A 22,378-nucleotide genomic window follows, 5' to 3' on the forward strand; every position below is an offset into this window, starting at 1 on the left:
GCACAATCTGACAACCTCCAAAACATTATGTAGTATGAGGGAGCTCCATATGGCGTATGTCGGTCCCAATTATGACAACTCTGGTAGAGTTGCTATAAGCTGTGTACGGTGGCAGGTATGAATATGTCATTTTTTTCATAATACGTATAATAGTGGCGTTGGAACAGCAATATCTTTCATGTGATCCTCGATGATCACTTCTATAATCACACAACAAAAACAACCGTATCATTGCGTACTTGCAAGTGTGAGTGGTTCCAAAATACTATTATGGTACCAATCAATTTCATAGAAACCTTACCCACTAACTAAGACATGCATATATGAATATATGATTGACCTAATACAGTGATCACAAAATATTATGTATTTCATGTTTCAGTTACCACTTTCTTCTCATTGGCTGTTATACAGACGTACTTAAGGTTTGATAGATTTATCTCCCGTCCAACAATAGCGCTCTCGCAAAAAATACTACATTAATAATGCGTGTATGGTACGCCCCGCTCACACTACAAGTGTGCGCTATTGTCACACAAGGCGCGTGTCGAGCTCATTTCAAACTTCACCTGACCCAGCTTCTCGCCGTCCTCGCAAAATCCCAGCATGCCTAGCAAGCTCAACAAACATATGCATAAAAAACATCCTACAAATTCAAATTTAAAAAATTGCATTTCACAATCACACACAAAATATTAGCATAGGAAAAAAATAATTGTCTCTTCCTGTCACGCAGCAGGCAACAAAACCAGTACCAGCGAGGGTGAGGCCGTGAGGGCATGGGGAAAACCGGCAGCGCTGTGACGGGCCTTCCAAAGCTCCCTGCCCCCAACCTCCAACCACTCGCTGCCAAAGCCCCAGCCGCAAACACAAGAAGGTCCCCCAAAAAACAAACGGAAAAATATCACCGGAGAGAAGAAAAAAGAGGACGACGCACACCAAAATTCACCGCTCCTCTCCTCTCCTCTCTCCTCCGTCTGACCGCGAAGCTCCGTCCGTCCGTCCGCATCGCATCATAAATCCCCCTCTCCTCCGCCCTACCCAGCCAGCAGCACCTACCGCCATTCCCCCAATCGCCGTGTGCGCCAGCCCCAACCCCAACCCAAATCCACTCGCCTCACCGCCACCGTCGCGCCTCATTTGTTTATCAATCACCAGCTCCCCTCCCCTCTCCCCCGTTCTTCCAAAGAAACAATCCGCGTTTAGATCCGTCCGCTCAGGCGCTAGTGAGGGGAGAGGAGGATTTAGGTGAGCAAGCATCTTGATTTTGACCAGTCCCAGCTCGACCTGCCTGCGCGTTTCTCCTTAAATCTCCTGCGGTGGAGGGAGGAGGGGCCGTGGCCGGACCAAGAAGGCAAGAACAGCTGCTGCTCCGGACATCTTGGCTGCCGGTGTCCCAAGGTGAGATATCCATGGCCTTGTTCTTACTGTGCCAAGGTTGAATAGTCGCGGTGCGCCCCTGGCCGTCCCATGCAGGTTCTTGAGCTCATTTAAGCGCCTCTCGGTTTGTTTGTGTGTTTCTTGGGTGTTCGTGCTGCTGAGGTTGCTAGGATGTTGGTGTGCGGCGGTGGTCGGTTCAGCTGGGGTTTGAGGTTTCTTGCCTGGATTTGAGCAAGAAATCCCTACACTTAGGCTATGCTTATTTCGGATTACTTCTTCCCCGAGCTCAAATCTCCCCTTTGATTAGCATAGGTTGTTGCGCTGTTAGGTGATTAGAGTCCTCACATGCTCTCTTTAGGCCATTTCAAGTGAACTGGTAGTTTACCCCTGTTTCTTTTGGTTTAGCAAATGGTTGTAGAGGCCGCTTGCTGGGTGTTTTGTGGAAATGTTGGGACTCTTACTTGTTTCCTAAGCTGTCTCGGCGTTGATTAGTGCTATGTTGGGGGAGTAGCGGCAGTACTAGTAACGTACCGCACACTCTGCTGTTGTTGATGATCCTCGGGAGTTGGTTTTCGTTTCAGAAAATTAACCCGGACAGTTACATGGTACACATGGCTTGATTGGAGGTACTCACTCCGGACGGTTTGCGCTGATTTAGTACAAGCGACAACTAATATGGAACGGAGGGACTGGCGATTAGGAAACTTCTGCGTTGGAGGTGGTAGTTCAGATCTAAGCTGCATAGCTTGTTTCATGTGACTACTGTCCCCAAATTGTCTCCATGACCACCAACATGCTATAATACAGTTCAGTTCTTTGCTTGTGATAAGATAGATAGGATTTTGTCGATATGTATTTTGGCTTATTACTAGGCAAGTTTATTGTCCAATTATTCAAGTATTTTATCATATTGTTTTATCCGCCTGGGTGTTCAATGTCGTGGTTGATTCTTATCTGCTGTTGACCTCTTCATGTAGGAAGGCTTCAGGGGTTGAGATAGCAGGTTGCTCTGTTGCCTCGATAGACTGATAATGCTGAGGCAGAGCTCTAGTAGGAACCACAGATCGAAAGGTCTGAAGCTAAAGAAAGCTCTTCAGATAAGTCTTTTGGTTCTTGTGTCTGTTTGGTTGCTCTACCAAGTAAAGCATTCGTACGAGAAGAAGACGGCATATAATGAAAATGATGCCACCAGTCACGAAGCCGGTGATGAGCATAAAGATGGTCAGAGCCAGGTGGGCGTCATAAAATTGGGCAGGAAAGACCTGCCAGCAAAGGAGGCCGACTCGTCAACACTGGATGAACGGGTCGAGGACGAAGAGAATGAGGAGATGGAGCAAGTAATGAAGCGTGATGAGCATGATGATGACCCCATTGATGAGCCAGACCTGGACAAGGATGAGGATCTTCCTGAGCCTGGGGAGCACTCGGCTAACAAGGATGAAGGGTCAGATGGCAGGGCTGTGTTTGAGGACGAAGAGCGGAAGGAGCGCTCTCAGGAGGACCAAGAGAAGAGTTTCCATGATGATGATGTATCCAGTGCTGTAACACACGACCCTCCGTCATCGCAGCAAGATGTGCTGACCCATCATGCCCAAGAGAAGATCTTATTCGTGGATGATGCTTCAACTGCGGTTCCTCATGAAAACCAGGAACCTGAGCACAAGGAGGAGGAAGATCGCAAGGCCAGGGAGAAGAGTTCTGGAGGTAACAATGTGTCAAGTTCATTGGACCACGATGCCCAAGTCACGAATCCTCTCCCCGACGAACAACTGAAGAACATGGATAGGATCTTTGAAGGCACCACCAATTTGTCAAATGGAATTACATTCCGGGGTCCTGGAGTGAATGGAACCAATGAGGCTTCTTCAACTAATGCATCGTCCAACCCAAATATGAGCACTCCCAGCATGGTCTCGGAAAGCAAGACTGATCCAACTCCAGTGAATATGACAAGCAACCATGCTGGATCAGGGACAGGCAATTCAACCTCTTTGAAAGGTCAGCATGAGCAGCCAGTAAATTCAACAGCAGCGTCGAACAGCCAAACACAACTCTTAGCTGACCTGACATCAGCCGAGCTGAATTCTCCACCGAATGGGACTACGGTGGCTTTGGATTCAACCGATGCCCAAAAGGCCGCATCCAGAGACGGAGACAGCGTCAGTAACAACACCGACACATCCTCCACCCTGGTGAACAACAAAGAAGACGGCGGCGGCGACACTCAGAAAGAAGACCAAGACGTGTCGACGAAAATCATGAACAAGGCGATCGGCGAAGGCGAAGTTCTCCTGGAATGATCTCTCTTCTCGCATGACCTGTAAGTTTGTAGGACTTCCATCCAAGATGAGCGCCGCGAGTGCCCCGCTTTTTGTGTAAGTTTGGTACCTAGGGACCTGCTTTGTGTTTGCCTAGAGCACATCACGGTATGTATGGGGCATGCGATGAGCGAGAAGCTTGTGCTGGAAGAGACATTATACCACCCCCATTCGGCAGCTCTGAAGCTTTGCTGCTGGAATGCCAACTATTAGTGACAATGTCTGCATGTTGTGTTGCTTGCATTTGCATAGCTAGTATTTGCATCATTGCATGTTGGTTGCTGAGCTTTTATCTGTGAAGCTCGTGTGCCGGAATTGAACAGAAAGCTTTGCAAGCACACGTCGGACACAAACATTCCGTCATGTGGTGCAGATACTAGGTTGTATAGCTGTTGCAGATACACTTGACCTGTAAGAAATCACAACCATCTGCTGCACAAAGCGTTCTACTAAGACTTTTTTTTGGATCCCTGGCATCCTAGAAAAAGTTATGCTGCCTGACAAAAGTATTGGACGGTGTGGTGTTGAAGGTGTGTATATATATAATCAGTGACGTGTACGTGGGTGTGGGCAACCTGGCAATGTCATCATCCAATCCAACAGAATTTATGGTGTGCCGGTGCCGTCCAATTCCATTGATTGTGTTCATGGGTCACTCGATCTTCTTCACAGACATCACAGGCGACTATTTTTTTTTAGCGGAATTCCCTCCCGATCTAGCCAACTTCTCCGTCCGAAAATACTTGTCATTAAAATGGATGTATCTAGATGTATTTTAGTTCTAGATACATCTATTTTCATTCATTTTGATGACAAGTAATTCCGGACGCGAGGGAATACAAAGGAGCAAGCGAGGTTTGACCAAAGATCATCTTGTACCCACCTGACCTGAATCACGTGCGGTACCTTGAGATCATTTATGGCCAGGTCTCCTGAACATCGAAAATTGCTCTTTGGTTGGTACGATGGAATCAATAGCGCCCATCACCCTTGACTGCGAGAATCAAACGACATAAACCGTTTTTTCAAGTTCAATGCATATAGGGGGTGTTTGGTTCAGGGACTTTTTAGTCCCAGAGACTAGAAAAAGTCTCTAAAAAGTCCCTAGGAACCAAATGGGAGGGACTTTTTCTACAGGGACTAGAAAAAGACTACTAGAGAGTCTTTTTTGATTAGTCCCTGCGACTAGAAAAAGTCCTAGGACTTCTCAACCAGACACCCCCTTAGTGGCGGGTGGACAGAGAGTATGGTGTCTCTCTATTTGCCGTGAAGACTTTATCGAAACTGAAGTCCACATCAGATCTCTAGCAGATGGACACGCTCCCGTGCGACGCACGCCTCTCGCGCGATTCGTGCCTCCGATGCGACTACGTGCCTAATCTCGGCTCGGCGCTGCTGATCTTCCGGCCAGGATCGATTCGCTGGCGAGGGCGGCGCCTGGAGCTCGTCGACGTCTATGGGGTGGTGGTGGATGCGCGAAGCTGGCCAGATGACGAGGAGATCATGGTGGGTCAGATGGTGGATTTCCCCTGCCATTTGGCACGTATTGCGGCGGCTGGCCGGTGGGGCGTGCTTGTGGCGGTTCTCGAGGTGAGTAATGGCGACAGGGGAGAGGGGAGAGGGGTTATTTGGCCGACGCATCGGCTCTCCGCCACTTCCTCCACCACTCCCCCTCTCGCAAATCTCATCCAAAATCGCCGCCGCGACACGCAGCCCGCAGAGCTAGGGTTTGATGACGACGCGCCAGCAGCAGATGTGGGCGCTCGCTGCCGGCGACGAGGTGCTGATGGGGAGGCTTCAGGAGATCGACCGCTGGTTCCCGACGGCGAAGGCCCTCAACGACGCTTCCGAGATGGTGAGGGACATGCTCAGGGGGGAAGAAACCCTCCGCTGCTTCCCCAACTACGACCGTCAGCCGGCGATGGGGGTGCTTCTCTTGGCGATGCTGGAGGCGGACTCCCTGGATCCGGAGCAGCGAGAGAAGTGGAAGGTGTTCCGCTCTCTCCGCTACCGCCTGATTCAGCCAAGGGCGCCGCCGCCGATGCAGCCACAGGCGCCGCCGCAGGCGGTGGTGATGGGATTCCGGCACCGGGATCCAGATGGCTCCCAATCGAGATCGAGGAGGACAAGGTGGTGGCAGAGAAGCCAAGGCGCAGGGCCAGGACGCCAACGACCCCAACAACGCTTCCTCACCGCTCCCCTTGCTTCCCGAGGCGCTCGCCTCGCCTCCTTGCCCTTTCCCGCCGCCAGTAGGGCGCTCGCCGGCCGGGAACCGTTTTTGGTTGCTGGCTGGCGAAGGCTCCGAGGCGGAGGAGGAGGGAGAATCCTCTATCTACTCTGCAGGTATGTATCCCAACCCCAAATACTTGGTATCTACTGCTTGGATTGAGGTGGATGATGCTAAAATCGGGAAGAAAAAGGGGAACACTAGATTCTGAGGTGATAGCAAAGAGAAAAAAGGGTTCAAATCGCAGAGTGCAGATGACTGCAAGGAAATGTCTGAGAAGATTGATAATGTGGATCATGGGAACTATGAGAAGGGGATTAAGAGAGAAATTACTGATAATGATTATAGAGGTAGTAGGTTTGATGCACACATAGTTTATAATCATATGAAAAAAGATAATATACATCCTATTCCGCCTTGGTTTGAATTAGATGGGGTTGATTTTGGTGATTTAGTAATACATGAAACTCCAATTGGGGCCCCTGGTGCTTCAAGAGAGGGGGAGAAGGGGCTAAATAAGGAGGATGATTATGCGAGACCCCTGATTATTTTTGGGGGCTCCGTAGGAAAGGATTTAAAAATGGACCTGGATCTGGGCCTGGCTTGGTGGGGGCCCAATGGGCTTGGCAACGATCCAGCCCAGGAAAAGGGAGGTGGGTTGGCAGGTATAAAAGTGGGTGAGAGAGAAGGGGCAGAACAATCCCATCGTGTTGGGTTTCCCCCACCCCTCCCTCCTCCCACACCGCCGCCAGTTGAGAAATGGCTGGGAACCTAGGAAGAGGATATGGAGGTCCTAGATTTAATCATGGAGGGGAAGGAGGTTTTGCCATAGGAAGATTCAATTACAGTAACAGGGGCGGGGGATGGATTGGAGGAAGACACGCTATGACTGACAGATTTGGAAGCTTGGGGAGAGGAAATGGTAGATTTGGTACTGGAAATGGGGGTGGCAGAGGAGATGGAGATGAAGAAGAATTCGCTGCAGAAGATAGGGAAGAAAATTTGATGTGGCAAGCTAAGACAGGGAAGAAAGAGGCGGTGGAAGACAGGAGTGAGAGAGAAATTGGTGAGGGAGAGAGCTCTGGAATGGAGAAAGGGAAGGAGAAAGATATGATGACACAGAAAGAACAGAGTGCTCAGCAGCAGCTATTGACCTCTCTGTTATCCCAGTTAGTGCAAGGGCTGAGAGGAGGAGAGAAAGAGATAACTGAAAGAACAATTGGAAAATCTGTGGAGGTTCAGTCTGGCAGAGATGGCATGAGGAGAGAAGAGAAAAAGGGAGATCCCATATAGAAAGCTGACAGGAGAGGTGATCAAGACCCAGTAATGGAAGTGAAGAAACAGGGGGGAAGAGGCAACTGGCAGTTAAATTTGGATGAGGACAGGAAAGGGATGGAGAGAATTAACAAGCAAGTCTATGGTAAATGCAAAGACCCAAGACACTCTACCATGGGAGTGTAGGGTGGGATACTGTTTGATTTGTGGAAGGGAAAACCATATCACTAGTGATTGCAATTTACTGAAGTAAATGAAACCAGTTCCCAAATATGTTGGATATGCTGCCAAAGGGCTGGGAATCCTACTGGTTCAAAGTTACAAAGATGTGCTTGTTGCTGAACACACAAATCCTTTAGGTGTGGTGATTGTTAGGGAAGGGAAAATCAATGAAATTGAGCTCACAAAGGCTATGGGAGAGATGTTTGATTGGGGGTGGCGGTGGAGAGTTAAGGAATTTGGACAAAATGGGTTCATGATGAGATTCCCCAACAAGGCAAAACTGGTAGAACTGGCTAAATTCAATGACTTCAATTTGCTTGGGACAGGGGTGGTCATCAAGGTCCAGCCCTGGTCCCTGGATCACCAAGCTATGGGGAAATTGCATACTGTATGGATTAAACTGAGCAGGGTGCCTGATTGTTTCAGACACTTTTTGGGCATATGTGAAGTTTCTGCTGCAGTGGGGCCTATGCTGGAAGTGGATATGGATACAATTAATGAAGAAAAAGTAAGGATCAAATATGGAATCAGAGATGTGGAAAAAACTCCACCTCAAATGGAAATCACTGCCCCTGATTTACTCATGTTCAGGATTGGTGTGGAAGTGGAGAAGGTGATGGAAATTGGCTGGTATAAGGAGGATAAGAGGAAAAATGAAAACACACATAATCTAGAAGATGGGGATGGAGAAACAGAGAATAGGAAAAGATTCAGGGTGGAAGAAACTGAACACAAAGGCATTTCACTGGGATGTTTGTCTCTCAAGCAGAGTGAGGAAGTAGATGGAAAACTGATCAAAATGAAAAAACAATTAGAAGAAAGTATGATGCAATGGCAAGATGAAATGTATGCTGAGAGAAGGAAGTGGCAAAAAGAGAGTGACATCATGTTCAACAAGATCAAGACCTTGGAAGAGGACAAAGCTAGACACAGTGCATTGTGGGCTAAAGCTGAACAGAAAATAAAGGAGCTTGAGGAAAATCAATACACAATGCAGACTAAGATCAACCAACAACAAGAGGAGATTCAAAAGTTAATTCAAGAGGCTGATAACAGGGAACAGTATGAAATGGAGCTGGCTAACATGGATCTGGAAGATTATGAGAAGGAAATCCAACACAAAAAGGGTGAATCTGAATCTGGGAAATACAATGAACCTACTGACTATAATGCCAGTCAGGAATCAATTGGGACCCTGGGAGAGAAAATGGCAGACTTACATGGTGCTGAGGTTGCAGAAAAAGAGGGGGGGAGAAAGAAGTGGAGATAAAAAGAAGTCTTAGGAACAAAGGAAAAGAATATCAAAAAATAGAAGAGATGGCCAAAATCAGAGCTGAAGAAAGAGATAATTATGATAAGGATCCTGTTCCTGAATTTGTTAACCCCTCCTTATTACAAATTAGCTCCATGGTAGGAATTGATTTAGGTTGTTCCATTGATATGATTGAGAAGAATATAGATATTATTAATAAAATGGAGAAAACTAGGAGAGAGATATATTTCCAAAGTGTCAAAAGAGAAAAAAACAGATGAGGTGAAAGAAGTAAGAGGAGTAGTGGAAGAAGGAGGAGACACACCAGTATACATAAATACTGGAGATGTGGATTTTGATGGATTATGCTCTGATCTGGGTCATTCTGATGCTGAGATTGAGGAACAACAATATAAAAATCTTAAAGGAATGTTTTCTGGGAAAAAAGGAGGCAAAAAAAGCTCATCAGCATTGAGCTATGTGAAGCAATCAATTGGGATTGGGGTGTTGAGAAGGAAAAAAGGGAAGAAGACTGATTAGTCTCTAACCTTGGAATATATAAACTGCGTGGGCAAAAGGGTAATCCTTGATTGGAAAAGGTAAAAACTAGAATTTACTCAAATGAGAGGAGTTTTCTGGAATGTGAGAGGCATTGGGCAAGATCATAAAAAAGGTATATTAGAAAAATGATCATGGATCATAAGTTAGATTTTGTTGGGATTTCTGAAACAATCAAACAAGACTTTACAAAAAATGAATTGCATAATCTTTGTGGGGGCAAAAAATTACCAATGGTACTGGAATCCCCCTAGAGGGATGTCTGGGGGAATCCTAGTTGGCATTAATAAAGAGATGTTTGATATTGAACATATTGAAAAAGGACAGTATTTTTTAAGAGTACTGCTGTTTGACAAGAATATCAAAATGCATTGGAATTTAGTCACAGTTTATGAGGATGCACAGAAGGAAGGAAAAGCTAATTTCCTTGCTGAGTTAGCTAGATTATATCATGACAATCCTTTGCCCTGTTTGGTTGGAGGGGATTTTAACATCATCAGAAACAATAAGGAAAAAACAAACCTATGATAAATGAACAATGGTCCTTTATGTTTAATGCTATAATTGAACAAGCTGGATTGAGAGAACTACCTTTAAATGGGAGACAATACACTTGGGCCAATAATCAGGAGCATCCCACTTATGAGAAACTGGACAGGGTATTGATGTGTCCTGCATGGGAAGAAAAATACCCATTGGCTATATTACAAGCCTTTGCTAAGGAAATTTCTGATCATACCCCCTTGTTCTTAGACACAGAGGAGACACACACAATTAGATATACTTTCAGATATGAAAATGCTTGGTTTTTGAGGGAAGGCTTTAAGGAGTTGATATATAAAACCTGGAGTAAAAGATACAGAGGAGATGTGTTGGATAGATGGCAATCAAGGATGAGAGACTTGAGGAGAAAAGCTAAAGGATGGAATAAAAATATGGATGCTTGGTATAAGAAAATTAAAATAGAAATTATAAAAGAATTGGATGATATTGATAAGAGAGCTGAGAGAATGGGTCTGACTGCTGCAGAAAGAACTTAGAATGCAACTTAAAAGAATCATGAAACAAGAATAAATAAAGTGGATGCAGAGATATAAAGACAAAGAGATTAAAGATGGGGATGGAAACACTAGATACTATCATGCAAAAGTGAATGGGAGGAGAAGAAAAAATAGAATAATCTCTTTAGAACAAGAAGAAGGGATTATAGAAGGAGATAGCAGCCTGATGGAATATATTACTAAATTCTATAAAAATCTTTTTGGATACCCTGAAGAGTCTAACATATCCTTGAGGGACTTAGAAATGGAAAAAATAAATGCTCAGGACAAAGAGGAGTTATTGTCCCCTTTTTCCTTAGATGAAATTCATCAAGTAGTTTTTTGTATGAAAAGAAACAAAAGCCCAGGCCCTGATGGGTTCCCTGCTGACTTTTATCAAGATTTTTGGGATCTGGTTAAGTGGGATCTGAAAGCCTTAGTTGAGGGGTTTGCCAAGGGAGAAATCAATATTGCCAGGCTTAACTATGACATTATTACCCTGGTCCCTAAAACCAATGATGCCAAACAAATATAATAATTCAGGCCTATATGCCTGCTAAATGTGAGTTTCAAGATTATCACAAAAGTTCCGATGAACAGATTGACCAAATGTGTTGCACCTGTTATCTCCAGAACACAAACTGCATTTATCAAAGGGAGATACATTATGGAAGGTGTGGTTATTCTACATGAAGCTTTGAACACTTTCATAGAGACAAAGAAGATGCTCTAATTTTTAAAGTTGATTTTGAAAAAGCATATGATAAAATTAAATGGCCCTTTGTTATACAGATGCTAGAACTAAAAGGTTTTCCAGATAAATGGTGTGATTGGGTAATGGAAACAATGAGAGGAGGACATGTAGGAGTCAAGGTAAATGATGAAATTGGTCCTTTTTTCAAAACCTATAAAGGTTTGAGACAGGGAGATGCTATGTCACCATTGCTTTTTGATGTGGCTGCGGATGCTCTAGCCATTTTAATGAATAATGCCTTAAAACTAGATATTGTTAAGGGAGTCCTTAGTAAAAATGATAATAAGGGTGTAAATATGTTGCAATATGATGATGACACTATCTTTCTGATCAAAGATGAGGAAGAAAGTGTGAGAAACCTCAAATTTATACTAGGGGCTTTTGAACAGATGTCTGGTTTGAAAATAAACTTCCATAAGAGTGAGCTAATGTTGTTTGGAAAGGCTAAAGAAAAACAATTGCTTTACCAGGAAATTCTGACTTGCAAAATGGGAGATTTACCCATCAAATATCTAGGTATGCCTGTATGTGAAACTAGGATCAGAAACACACATTGGAGTTGTGTAACAGATAAAATTGAGAAAAGATGTGGGTGTTGGCAAGGGAAACTGCTGGGATCTATTGCTGGCAGGATCACCCTGGTGCAAGCTTGTCTGACTAATATTCCTCTGTTTATGATGTCCTTTTATGCTGTCCCAAAAGGAATCATTAAAAAAGCTGATTTTTTCAGGGCAAGATTGGTGTGGCAAGAAGATGACAATATTAGAAAATATCATTTAGTTAGTTGGAGGGAGTGTTGCCTACCCAAAGAGGTGGGGGTCTAGGGATTCTCAATTTGGAGGTGATGAACATAGCCTTGCTGGCTAAATGGTTCTGGAAAATGGAAACAAAGAACGGGATGTGGCAAGAGGTTCTAAAAGAAAAATATAGAAAAAATGAATGTCTAGCTCTAGTGGAAAAAAAACCTGGAGACTCTCGGAGTCTATTGAATATTAAGAATATCTTCTACAAATTTGTGAAAAAAGAACATGGAGAGGGAAAAAACATTAGATTTTGGGAGGATACTTGTGTTAGAGTACGTAATGGGCCTAATGGCCCCGTTAGTCTTAGAGTTAATTAAAGATAAGGGTTGCTTGCTTAGGGGTCAAGTAAGCCTTGCTTGGGAGTCAAGTAAACCTCTTTATATAAAGAGAGGAGATGTATCAATCTAATCAAGCAAGAATTAAGAAGGAAATCCCTTCCCTCTTGCCCGGCCGTGGGCAAAAAGGCCCCCAGCCGGACCTCTCGCGCCCTCCTTCTAGCAGCACCATAACAATTTGGTATCAGCTAGCTTCGGTTCGATCATGTCTTCACCGCCGCCCAACCCGTCTCTCCCGCTATCCTCCGTCGCGCCCGCCCCCGTCGTCCTCACCCCGGAGGAGGTGTCTGGGGCGCTGCGGGACCTAACCCAGGCGGTCCAGGAGATCCACCTGTTCTTGGCCGGGTCCTACGGGCCGCACCCGGCTGCGCCACATGGGATGCCGTGGCAGCCGCCGCACAAGGCGGCCTCCGCTGCAGCTGCCATCCACCGCCACCGCCGCCCCGCCCTGGCTACAGTGGCAGCCGCCGCTCCTGGCGGCCTCCGCCATGCCTGGCGCTCCGCCACAGCAGCCGCTGCAGCTGCAGCAGCCACCGCCGGTCAGCTCCGGCCCCGCATCGCCCGCGCCGGCGAGAGTCCCGATCCACCAGGTCCGGTTCCCGCCCTCGCCGTCACCGCTTCTGTCTTGGATCGCTACCCACCACGTGTCGGCGGCAGTGAGGTTGCAGGCTGCTGCGCGCGGCTCCTAGCGCATCGGCGTGTGCGGGAGATGTGTGGTCTGCAGCTGCCGCTCCTCCAAATTTCCCTTCGCTGCGCAAAGGACCTCGATCTCGTCCGCTGCGTCGGGGATCTTGGGCATGCGGTTTCCCCCACGGGCGGTGGGCATGCTGCTTTCCCCGTGGGCAGCGACCTCAAAGTCTGCGACATCGGTGGTTGGGGGACGCACCCCTCCTCGTCATTCTCCACCGCAAGCCCTTCATTCTTCCCCTGTGCGGTGCACACCAACAGCCATACACATGCACTCCTTTTGTCCAGGTGGTGTCCATGGGATCCAAGTGGCTGTACATGTGCACGTCCAAAATAGCGTCCCAGTCTATTTCAGGTTGAGAGTAATAACACAAGCTGAGATGTAAAAGGCTTGTTTTTAGGTGTTAGGTTTGTGTTGCGTCGAGTCATGGTTATAAGTTGGTTAGGCTGCAGCTCAAGGACAAGCTGCATGTCCAGGTGGGGTGTAGTGTTAGAGTACGTAATGGGCCTAATGGGCCCGTTAGTCTTAGGGTTAATTAAAGATAAGGGTTGCTTGCTTAGGGGTCAAGTAAGCCTTGCTTGGGAGTCAAGTAAACCTCTCTATATAAAGAAAGGAGATGTATCAATCTAATCAAGCAAGAATTAAGAAGGAAATCCCTTCCCTCTTGCCCGGCCGTGGGCAAAAAGTCCCTCGGCCGGACCTCTCGCGCCCTCCTTCTAGCAGCACCATAACAACTTGGGTGGATGACAAGCCCTTAAAAGATGCCTATCCTAGAATATATGACATTTGTTTTGATCACAAAATTACTGTATATGAGGCCATCCAAAAGAGATGGAAGAGTTTCAAATTTAGAAGGACACTGCATGGAGAAACTCTAGAGTTGTGGAATGCTTTAAAAAGTAGATGTGAAAAGATTAAAATGAATGGGGGAAAAGATAAGATCAAATGGACCCTCACTGCTGATAAAAAATTCTCTGTTAAATCTTTATACAAAGAATTGATTACGTCAGGCCTGAAATTTCCACGGAAATACCTTTGGAAAATCAAAGTTCCTGCAAAAATTAAAGTCTTCTTGTGGTTAGTAAATAAGAAGAGTATTTTGACTAGGGATGTCTTACTCAAAAAAGGGTGGAAAGGGGGGAAAGAATGTGTGTTCTATGGACAAGATGAATCTATCGATCATCTACTGTTCACATGCTCTGCGGCTTCTTTGCTTTGGAGCTTGGTCAGATGTGTTTGTGGTCTGAAGACAATTCCTTTAAATGTTAAAGAGTTTTTTGGGGATGGATTAGCAAATTTTACAAAGAAGACAAGAAAATGGTGATGATTGGGGTTTCTGCTTTATTCTGGGCAATTTGGAAAAGTAGAAATGCAATTGTTTTTTAGAGAAAAAGAATTAATGATCCTTTTCAAATAATCAAACTAATGGTTCAATGGTTGGTTGATTGGTCCATTTTGCAAACAAAGGAGCCACCAAGAAAAATGCTGAAACTGGGGGCAAGAGTACTAGAACGGGTAGCAAATGAGGTGTACACAGCTGGGCAGGGGTGACGGATCAATGTGGCAAGACTCCCTGGATGAACGGCTACGACATCTTCATTTTCTGCTGCTGTTCTTAGTCTTTTGGTGCATGTTAGTTACTAGTTATTATGTCGACGACTCTGTTAGGTGTTTGGTGGACTTTGCTCGTGCTGGGCCTAGCTGATGCTCAGGTTGTTGGTTGGCTGCGGCCTGTGTTGGCCCTTTTGGTCGGTTTTAATTGTCATGCTATTAGTTCGAACCTGTTTTGTGCTGTCTGTCCTATGAATTCTGTAAGGTTGGTTTTCAGTAATGAAAATCGGAAGGGGCGAACCCTTTTTTGATCAAAAAAAATGCATACGGCTTAGTGTGCATGTCTGCATCAGGTTTTCACCCGATTATCCCTGATTAACCGGGTAACAAGTGTTTTATTCCAAGATTAAGTTATTACTGAACAAAGAAAAAAATTCATTATATTATAAAGGATGAGATCAATTCGGAAGCAATTCTCTTCCTTTTAGTGAAATGCAGGAAACCATGCCTCTATCGAGGTGATGCATACAGGACCACGGCTGGATAGGAGCAAAACAAGCTATATAGACAAATCAGCAACCAATTGGCCGGCTGATATATTTACATCACCCAATACAACCAATGTTTGCAGGTAGCCAGCCAGCCAAGAGCTAGCTAGCGCATGAATGAATCGGCGTAAACCCTACGACGAATGCTTCACTGCAGGTTAACCAGGAGCTAACCAGCACATGAACACAACAAAAAAGAACATCCAGCACACGGCACGACGCCGCGCCACAAGACCATGACACTATACTACTAGGAGAATTTGCTTGGCCGGGCAGGTGCTTGCAGGTTAGCGAGGAGCTAACGACGGGCACGCGTCAGGCTTCTTTTATTTCATCCTTGGACTTAACTGGACTGGGGGAGAGGTGAGGTCAATTAGGTATTGGCCTGGTTTGGGTTCTCCCCGGGTCTGGTGGTCGTCTGCTTGGTTTGTTCACTCAGCAGAAGCTGAGGAACCCCATGTATTCGTGATTGTGGATCATCGAGATGCTCTTCTCGGTCCCAACAACACCTGAAGCAAGCAACGTGTCGTCGTTAGGAAAACTGGCACAAAAAACGCATTTAGACTTCTCAGATCATACTATAAGCAAGTTTGTTCGGTCCAAGAAAGTTTTTTATTTTCTGTAAGCAAGTAGTTACTAGTACTTCCAAAGATAACTGTTACTCACGGCAGTGACAATTACTAGCCTATGGATGCTTGTTTGGATTATTATTTTTGACGGTGTTTGTTTTGAAATTTTCAAAGATAACCTTGTAACAAACGTTACCTGCTGTCTTTCTTGGTTGGATTTTAGCTAAACTGGTGAACGATTGGTTAAATTAAAAGGTAAAGTAGTAATCATCCGTACCCATGGTAAGAGCACTGGCGAAGATGACAGAGGAGAGGATGAAGACGATCAGCGAGGCCCTCTTGAGCACATGCACGATCTTCCTGACCAAGCACTGGCCCCAGAACCCAGCCAATATGGAAATGAAGATCAAGTAGAGAGCTGCAGGAGGAATCAACGAAACATTGTCATTAAACAATCAGTTTGGAGGACGTGGGCATAGCCCAGTGGTTGGGGGCGCATGATTGTAAACCCAACGACCAGAGTTCGATCCACGTCGGGGACGAATTTCTGGAATTCTCATGAGGGATGCTTCTTCTATATCAATAAACCGTGGGTGCTAGTGCCCATGGAGTTTCATTTTTTTTTTTTTAACAATCAGTTTGGGCAGTGGTTGCCAGGTCACCAAACAGCATCCAGGAGCCATGGACTTACCATAAGGAATTGGGAACCTGCCCAGAAAGTAGAACTCGACCACAGAGAGAGACGAGGAGAACATCATGACAAATGTTGCTGTTGCACTTGCAACCTGGGAAGGCACAAACAAAGAGAACATGTGGTCAAAATCGCATAGTTCTGGGTATAAAAAGGTAAAAAACAAACAGCTCAAGTTACAGTATTCTTCTTTGCAATATTTTTTACCACGTACGGAGTATTTTCTATTGCACATCAAAGCCATAGCTCATTAATTAATAAATGAACTTTTGCATCGAAACAAGGAAAGTAAAGGATCCTATACCAACAAGAGCAAACGAAGTGGCGTTTTAAACAATATTCAGATTACCTAAAGATGATGAACAATGCAAGACAATTCCCTGTCCAACTTGGTTATGAAGTTTCAGTTCAAATAACCAGTATGTCATATTCAGCAATGAATCTGAATAGATCTAGATCTCGGCAAAATTACGCAAATAAGGAAACTGGCCTACACACCTTCCATCCATCAAAGCATCGCATGTAGGCCACCAAACAACAAATAGCACATGGGGTTCAGTACGACTCCCTAGTCACCACAGCCAAGCTCAATATCAAATGCTATCGCTTGCCAATTTGGCTGATTGCAAGATCGTGTCCACATGCAGATTATAGGGGAGCAGCATTGGTTACAGACAAGGCTAATAAAGCTCCATTCACTACCCGACTGATGAGAACATGCTGCTTGGTTAAGGCTTTGCACGAAATCAAATCTGAACGACAAAAACAGACAGATCTTGATGACAAAAATACAAGGACGATCATGGAATGGGCCATGTAAAACAAGGTCTGTAAACTACTGTATTAAAGAACTGCCTGCTTGCTATAAAAAACCTCTTAGGTCAAATCTACTAAGGCATAGATATACTTATCTAGATGGTACTTCCTAAAAAAAGGGATATCTAGATAGTAGTCCTACTTCACTGCAGTACACCTATTACATATCTTGTCTGAATTCAATGTCTTAGAGAATACTGACAATCATATAAATAGCTACAGATGGAGATATCTACCACTAGCTAACTGAAGGATAGTAGAACGCTTCTGAATCGAAGAGGTACACTTGACATAAACAATATGGTGAGACTGACATGGAAATATTTGAGAAATTAAAGGAGTGATTCTACGATGCAGTCCTACTTAACAAAGTAAAAGAAAACTGATTTATTATATCACAAGCATATAATTTACTTTGGCCTGCTGAAATAATACTGTATATTTTACTCGTCATCCTTTAAGCCTATAATACTGTGATCAAATTAGCCAACTCAAATATTGTAATGCGTGGTTTTGATGCTAATTCAAAACATGGGATCTGATATCTTTGGTGGGGATACAAATACAGGCTACCTACACGAAAATATCTACTGTATTATTACCTTTCTTCCCCAGTCTTGTTCACTGACACATTATACACTACAGGAAACAGGATACACAAAAGCTCAACTACAGTGCTTAATTGGTGTTCCTCAGTGTCATGTTAGTGATAAAACGTACACTCATGACACTTGTACTATACCTATTTGAGAGGCTAACTACACCCTCAAGTGTCGCCTTTGCGTCAGTTCGTCACAAGACAATATTTGAAATGAACTGCAAGAAATGAAACCATGACACACAAAATGATTCAAATACCTGAGGGATGCACCCTAGCTCAAGAAGTAGTGGGCCGAGGATGAAACCCCCTCCAGACCCGAGAAGACCACCGACTGTACCGCCCAGGAGGCCACAGAAGGCGCAGAAGATGAGCTGTGTTGGCGACCACTCGATATTGGCTTCACAGACACACTCCAGGTTACCATTCATGCGTCTAGCACGGCTCTCCCTGCACAGCTGAACCGCTTTCCACACAAAAACACTTACTGCAGCTGGGACCTATATCAATCAACACACGTGGTTAGATTGTATCAGGTAGAAAAAGGTTGCACTGCAACCACCTAATCTGTGCAATGTACAACCGACAGAATAGTTAAGGTTTGGTGTAAGTTAAGGGGCCCTTAACAACGGCTGATAGATGGTCTAATCATGCAAGTCTACCAAACTTTTCATGAGTTTTGAAAAGACATATGCATGTCCATTGCAATTTGCAATGATATGCACTCAGACATAAGCAAAACGGCGAGCTCGAGGTTTCTGTGACAACTTAAGGGAAAGGGCATGACAGGATCTAATTTGTTAATTAAAAAGCACTACAAGAGAAAGTAGTGGTAAGGCTGCAGCGTGATTCTCACCTGCAGAATATTGATCACCCAGTAGAAAGTGCTGCATGTTTTGGAGTTATTCTGCGTAGAAGCAAATAAAAATACAGAAATTAGCGACAACTTTCAGCAAACGTATGCCTGAAAAGCTCAAGACAGAAATGGCAACAGAACAGCAGAAGTTTAGCTGATCCACGAGGTAGTAACATGCACTGAAGAAGGTAGCAGTAAAAGCTGACAAATGGAATCACATATGTACATGTGCTCAAGAGCTATTATTGCCCATGGACACTCCTTACAGATGACAAATGGAATCACATAAGACGTGCTTTGCTACTGTACTTATGGGAGAAAGGAGGGGTGATAAACAACAATGTCATTGTCAAATCCAATCAGTGCTAAGGGCATAAAGGTTATCAAACTAGACAACATTAGAAGTACGGAACTACTGCTGTGATGCATATGAAAGAGACCTTAAGGATTTGCAGCACCAAGAAAGATGACCAAACAGCCAGCAGCACTAGGATATGCTTCCACCTCAAATTGAACATCAAAGTCTCCTGGAATTAAAAAAAAACATGGAATCAATTATTAGGGACATAGTGACAAGCTGTACTTTTGGGGGTTTGTTGTTCTCTTGCATGTTAAGGGCATCAAACAAACTCACTCTATACCAGAGAATCATCAGAAATACTAAAGTAACTTCCCTAATCATGTCACCATTGAAAGATAAGCTATCCTAATCATGTGATTGCTTCGAAAGGTGGATCTAACAGCAACCAATCGCTCTTATTTATATGTTCAGGTCAGAAAAGCCTCAGAGTAGCTTATCAACGAACACTGCAAACCGGCAGGTATCTGTGGTTTACCAGGCCAGACTTCTCCGCCGGCTTAGACTGAGGTAGGAGAGGCTCCGTGTAACTCGGATCAATAACCACTGCACATGTTGAGCCATAACACCACGTTAAAAAATGTAAAAAAAAAGACTATCGACTTGTAAGTTTGATGATGAAAATTACCATCGCTTGGGGCACTGTCAGACTTGGATTGGGCTTCTCGCTCCTGTGTCTCCATCTGCAATCATTCCCACAAGGGAAACAGAAATGAAGTTGTCAGAACAGAGTCCTGTTACGGCAGCTAATAACAGAGCCAATGTGACAAGAACTAACCAGGATCCTTGTCTCCTCCCTCCACATGAGGATGCCCTTGTAGAAGGACCGCGAGGATGTACCTGCAAGGAGTTGATCACGCCAAAAACATATCCACTTTAGTGATCTGACAAGACACGCAAGGGAGCTAGCTAGGCCAGCAGAAAAGTCAGAGCCTAGCTTAATTAACGGCACGATGGAGCGAGGTACCGAGGACACGAACCTACGAAGAGGATGATGATGAGGACGGTGATGAGCCAGTAGGGGAAGACGACGCTGAGCTCGACGCCGATGGTGATCCCGAGCATGAGCATGGGCTGGAAGAGCAGCGCGAGCTTGTAGTCGAGCACCGGCGCCTCCTTGGTCGGGTGCGACACCTGCAGGTTGTACCAGACCGACGACGCGGACGCCCCCATGATCATGCCTGCGCGCAAGCAAGACAAAATTCCACGCATGTGAGCAAATGAATCCATCTCGGACCGTCATACGCATGGGCCAGCGGTGGTTGTGGGTGCCACGAGTACGCGAGCAGGCTTACATTTGGAGAGCGCGGCGGCGGACTTGGTGTCGAAGCCGAGGACGAGGTTGAGCAGGGGCACGAAGATGCCGCCGCCGCCCACGCCGCCGACGGTGCCGAACGCGGAGCCGAGGAAGCCGACGACGGTGGCCACCACGAGCCGCCAGTTGAACTCGAGATCCTGAAGCGCGCAGCACACAGAGGTCAGCCGACAAACACAACACGAGCGTGCGAGGGAGGGAGGCGGGGAGGACAGAGCGGAGGGGCTTACGGGCCAGACGCGCGCGGAGCGCGAGGAGAGGCGGGGCGCGCCATTGGGCGCGGCGGGGCCGGCGGAGGAGACGACGAAGCAGGCGAGGACAGCGGCGCAGGCGGCCCCGGCGGCGAAGTAGGCGAGGAAGCCGCGCGTGCTGGTCCTGTTGAGGCGGCCGTAGAGGCCCGCGGGCGTGGACGCCATGCAACCACTAGATAAGAGTAATAACTGGCGGCCGCGAAGCAAATCGCTGCACGACTGCGGCCGGCGAGGAGCAGCAGCACAGCACGGCGGGCGGCGAGAGAGAGGGGAGGTGGGAAGGCAATGGCGTGCGCTCGCCTCCGCCTGGCGATCTTATAGGCGGGGCGGGATCGGGGCGGGGCGGGGCGGGGGTGGATGGGAATTGAAGGAGGAGGAGGAGGAGGAGGAGGCGGAATTGGCGTCGCCTTCCTTGCTGGGCTCCGTCACGACGGACTGGCCGCAGCGGGGCGGGGAGTATTTTCGGACTGCTTTGACTCGGCGCCGTAAATGGCAGGCGGTAAAACGTTTCCTTCATTCACTCATTGACAGCGGATCTCATTTGTTTTTTACATAGCTCACCGTTCATGCCGGATACGTTGCCAACCTGGCTGCTTCCACAAATCATTTTTGTTTCTGAGGGAGCTTCCACAAATCTACTTCATGGTAACAATGGCCACACACAAAGAAAAGAGTTTACCTGGAGCATACACTGCTAGGGGACAAACACTGGGCTAGAGAGAAACTCTCTCGCCTCAGATTTTACTTCCACGTAACTTTCGTGCCGTAATACACTAGCCCGTGGCTTGTGCTTGACGTCTGCCTTGCGTATATTTCTCCACGTTCTTATTTAGATTTCATTCAAAAAAGCTGTTATCCGGAGTATATTGTCGTGGTATTCCACGCTCTTTTTAGGTTCGATGTCCGGAGTATATTCTCTTCACATACAACACTTTCTTTCGAGCGGTGCCCTTACGGAAGCTAGCAGCTCCAAAAAAAGTCTTTGTCGGAGCTATGCATCACACGATACACGCCTTCATGGCGCCGCTTTGTTTCGTACCATTATGAGATATGATTGGTTTACGTTGAAGGCTTTTGAAGTATGCATGTTTTGATGTGCCGTGAACTTTGATGGCAATCATCATAAATTACAAAATTTGTAAAAAGTATGCGTGAGTGTTACTCCCTCCTTTTCGGTTTATAGGGCTTAATTCAAAAATCTCACCAACCAAAGTAGTAGATGGTGAGTGGTGGAATATTTTTTGTAGTTTGCAAAAGCACCCAATTAATGCTCTTGTTTTTCTCAAAAAATTATGTTTATCAATGCATTAATTGCAATACATGTATGTATAAAGTACATGCATTGATCAATTTTCTCTTAATACTTGCATGTAATGATTTAATGCACCTTGGAATCTGAATATGTGATGGGGAACAACCAAATTGACCCTTATAAAATGAAAAAACTAAAATTTTGAGATAAGCCTTATAAACCGGAAAGTAGGGAGTACAATGTTTTTGTAAAACAACTAAGCATAAGACAGAAAATAATCTCATCTACATAACAAGCTAGGCTAACCCTCGTTCGAAAAGTTAGTACAAAAAATGAAAATACAAACTCGCGTTTTCAACTAAAAGTCCAGTCCTTACATATTTGTGTAAGATGAGCTAAAGTGCATGGCCCCATGTGTTGCTTGATAGGGATGACAATCTCCATGGACTTATTATTTCATTGATATATGTATTTGAAGGAAAGTTTCGTAGACAATGCATTCCTTTCGAGAAATTGACAGGACCACTGCCTTCCAATTAGAGAAAAAGAGGGTGTTACATTGATCTACACAACATGCAGACTACTCACGATAGAGGAAACAACCAAATATGTGGAAGCAAATATCCGCCAATGCTAGGTTTGTCAATTCTCAGTTGGTCATCCTCTGGCCATATGCGGCGGTTCCTCTGCTTCCTAATGTTCCAGGGGCAAGTATATCATA

General features: G+C 45.5%; 2 protein-coding genes across 3 annotated transcripts; one reads left to right on the forward strand and one right to left on the reverse strand.

Annotated features, from left to right (window-relative positions):
* Positions 1-900: 900 nt before the first annotated feature.
* On the forward strand, positions 901-3,917 carry LOC123090937 (uncharacterized protein DDB_G0283697). Of its 2 annotated transcripts, none has more exons than XM_044512294.1 (2): positions 901-1,401; positions 2,362-3,917. In XM_044512294.1, exon 2 carries the CDS (start codon positions 2,412-2,414, stop codon positions 3,678-3,680), a length of 1,269 nt encoding a protein of 422 aa, XP_044368229.1. In that variant the 5' UTR covers positions 901-1,401; positions 2,362-2,411; the 3' UTR covers positions 3,681-3,917. The 2 variants fall into 2 exon arrangements, with proteins under 2 accessions (XP_044368229.1, XP_044368228.1); XM_044512293.1 differs by having other exon boundaries at positions 905-1,401; positions 2,358-3,917.
* Positions 3,918-14,947: 11,030 nt separating this feature from the next.
* On the reverse strand, positions 14,948-20,735 carry LOC123090938 (sulfite exporter TauE/SafE family protein 4). The gene is made up of 12 exons (XM_044512295.1): positions 20,385-20,735; positions 20,135-20,294; positions 19,820-20,020; positions 19,618-19,679; positions 19,468-19,522; positions 19,318-19,385; positions 18,922-19,008; positions 18,482-18,532; positions 17,886-18,125; positions 16,212-16,305; positions 15,798-15,938; positions 14,948-15,460 (listed from the first exon to the last, which is right to left on the reverse strand). The coding sequence occupies exons 1-12, from the start codon at positions 20,568-20,570 to the stop codon at positions 15,387-15,389; spliced, it is 1,419 nt and encodes a 472-aa protein (XP_044368230.1). The 5' UTR covers positions 20,571-20,735; the 3' UTR covers positions 14,948-15,386.
* Between the last annotated feature and the right edge of the window lie 1,643 nt (positions 20,736-22,378).

The sequence above is a fragment of the Triticum aestivum genome, chromosome 4B (assembly GCF_018294505.1).
Source record: "Triticum aestivum cultivar Chinese Spring chromosome 4B, IWGSC CS RefSeq v2.1, whole genome shotgun sequence".
NCBI lineage: Eukaryota > Viridiplantae > Streptophyta > Magnoliopsida > Poales > Poaceae > Triticum > Triticum aestivum.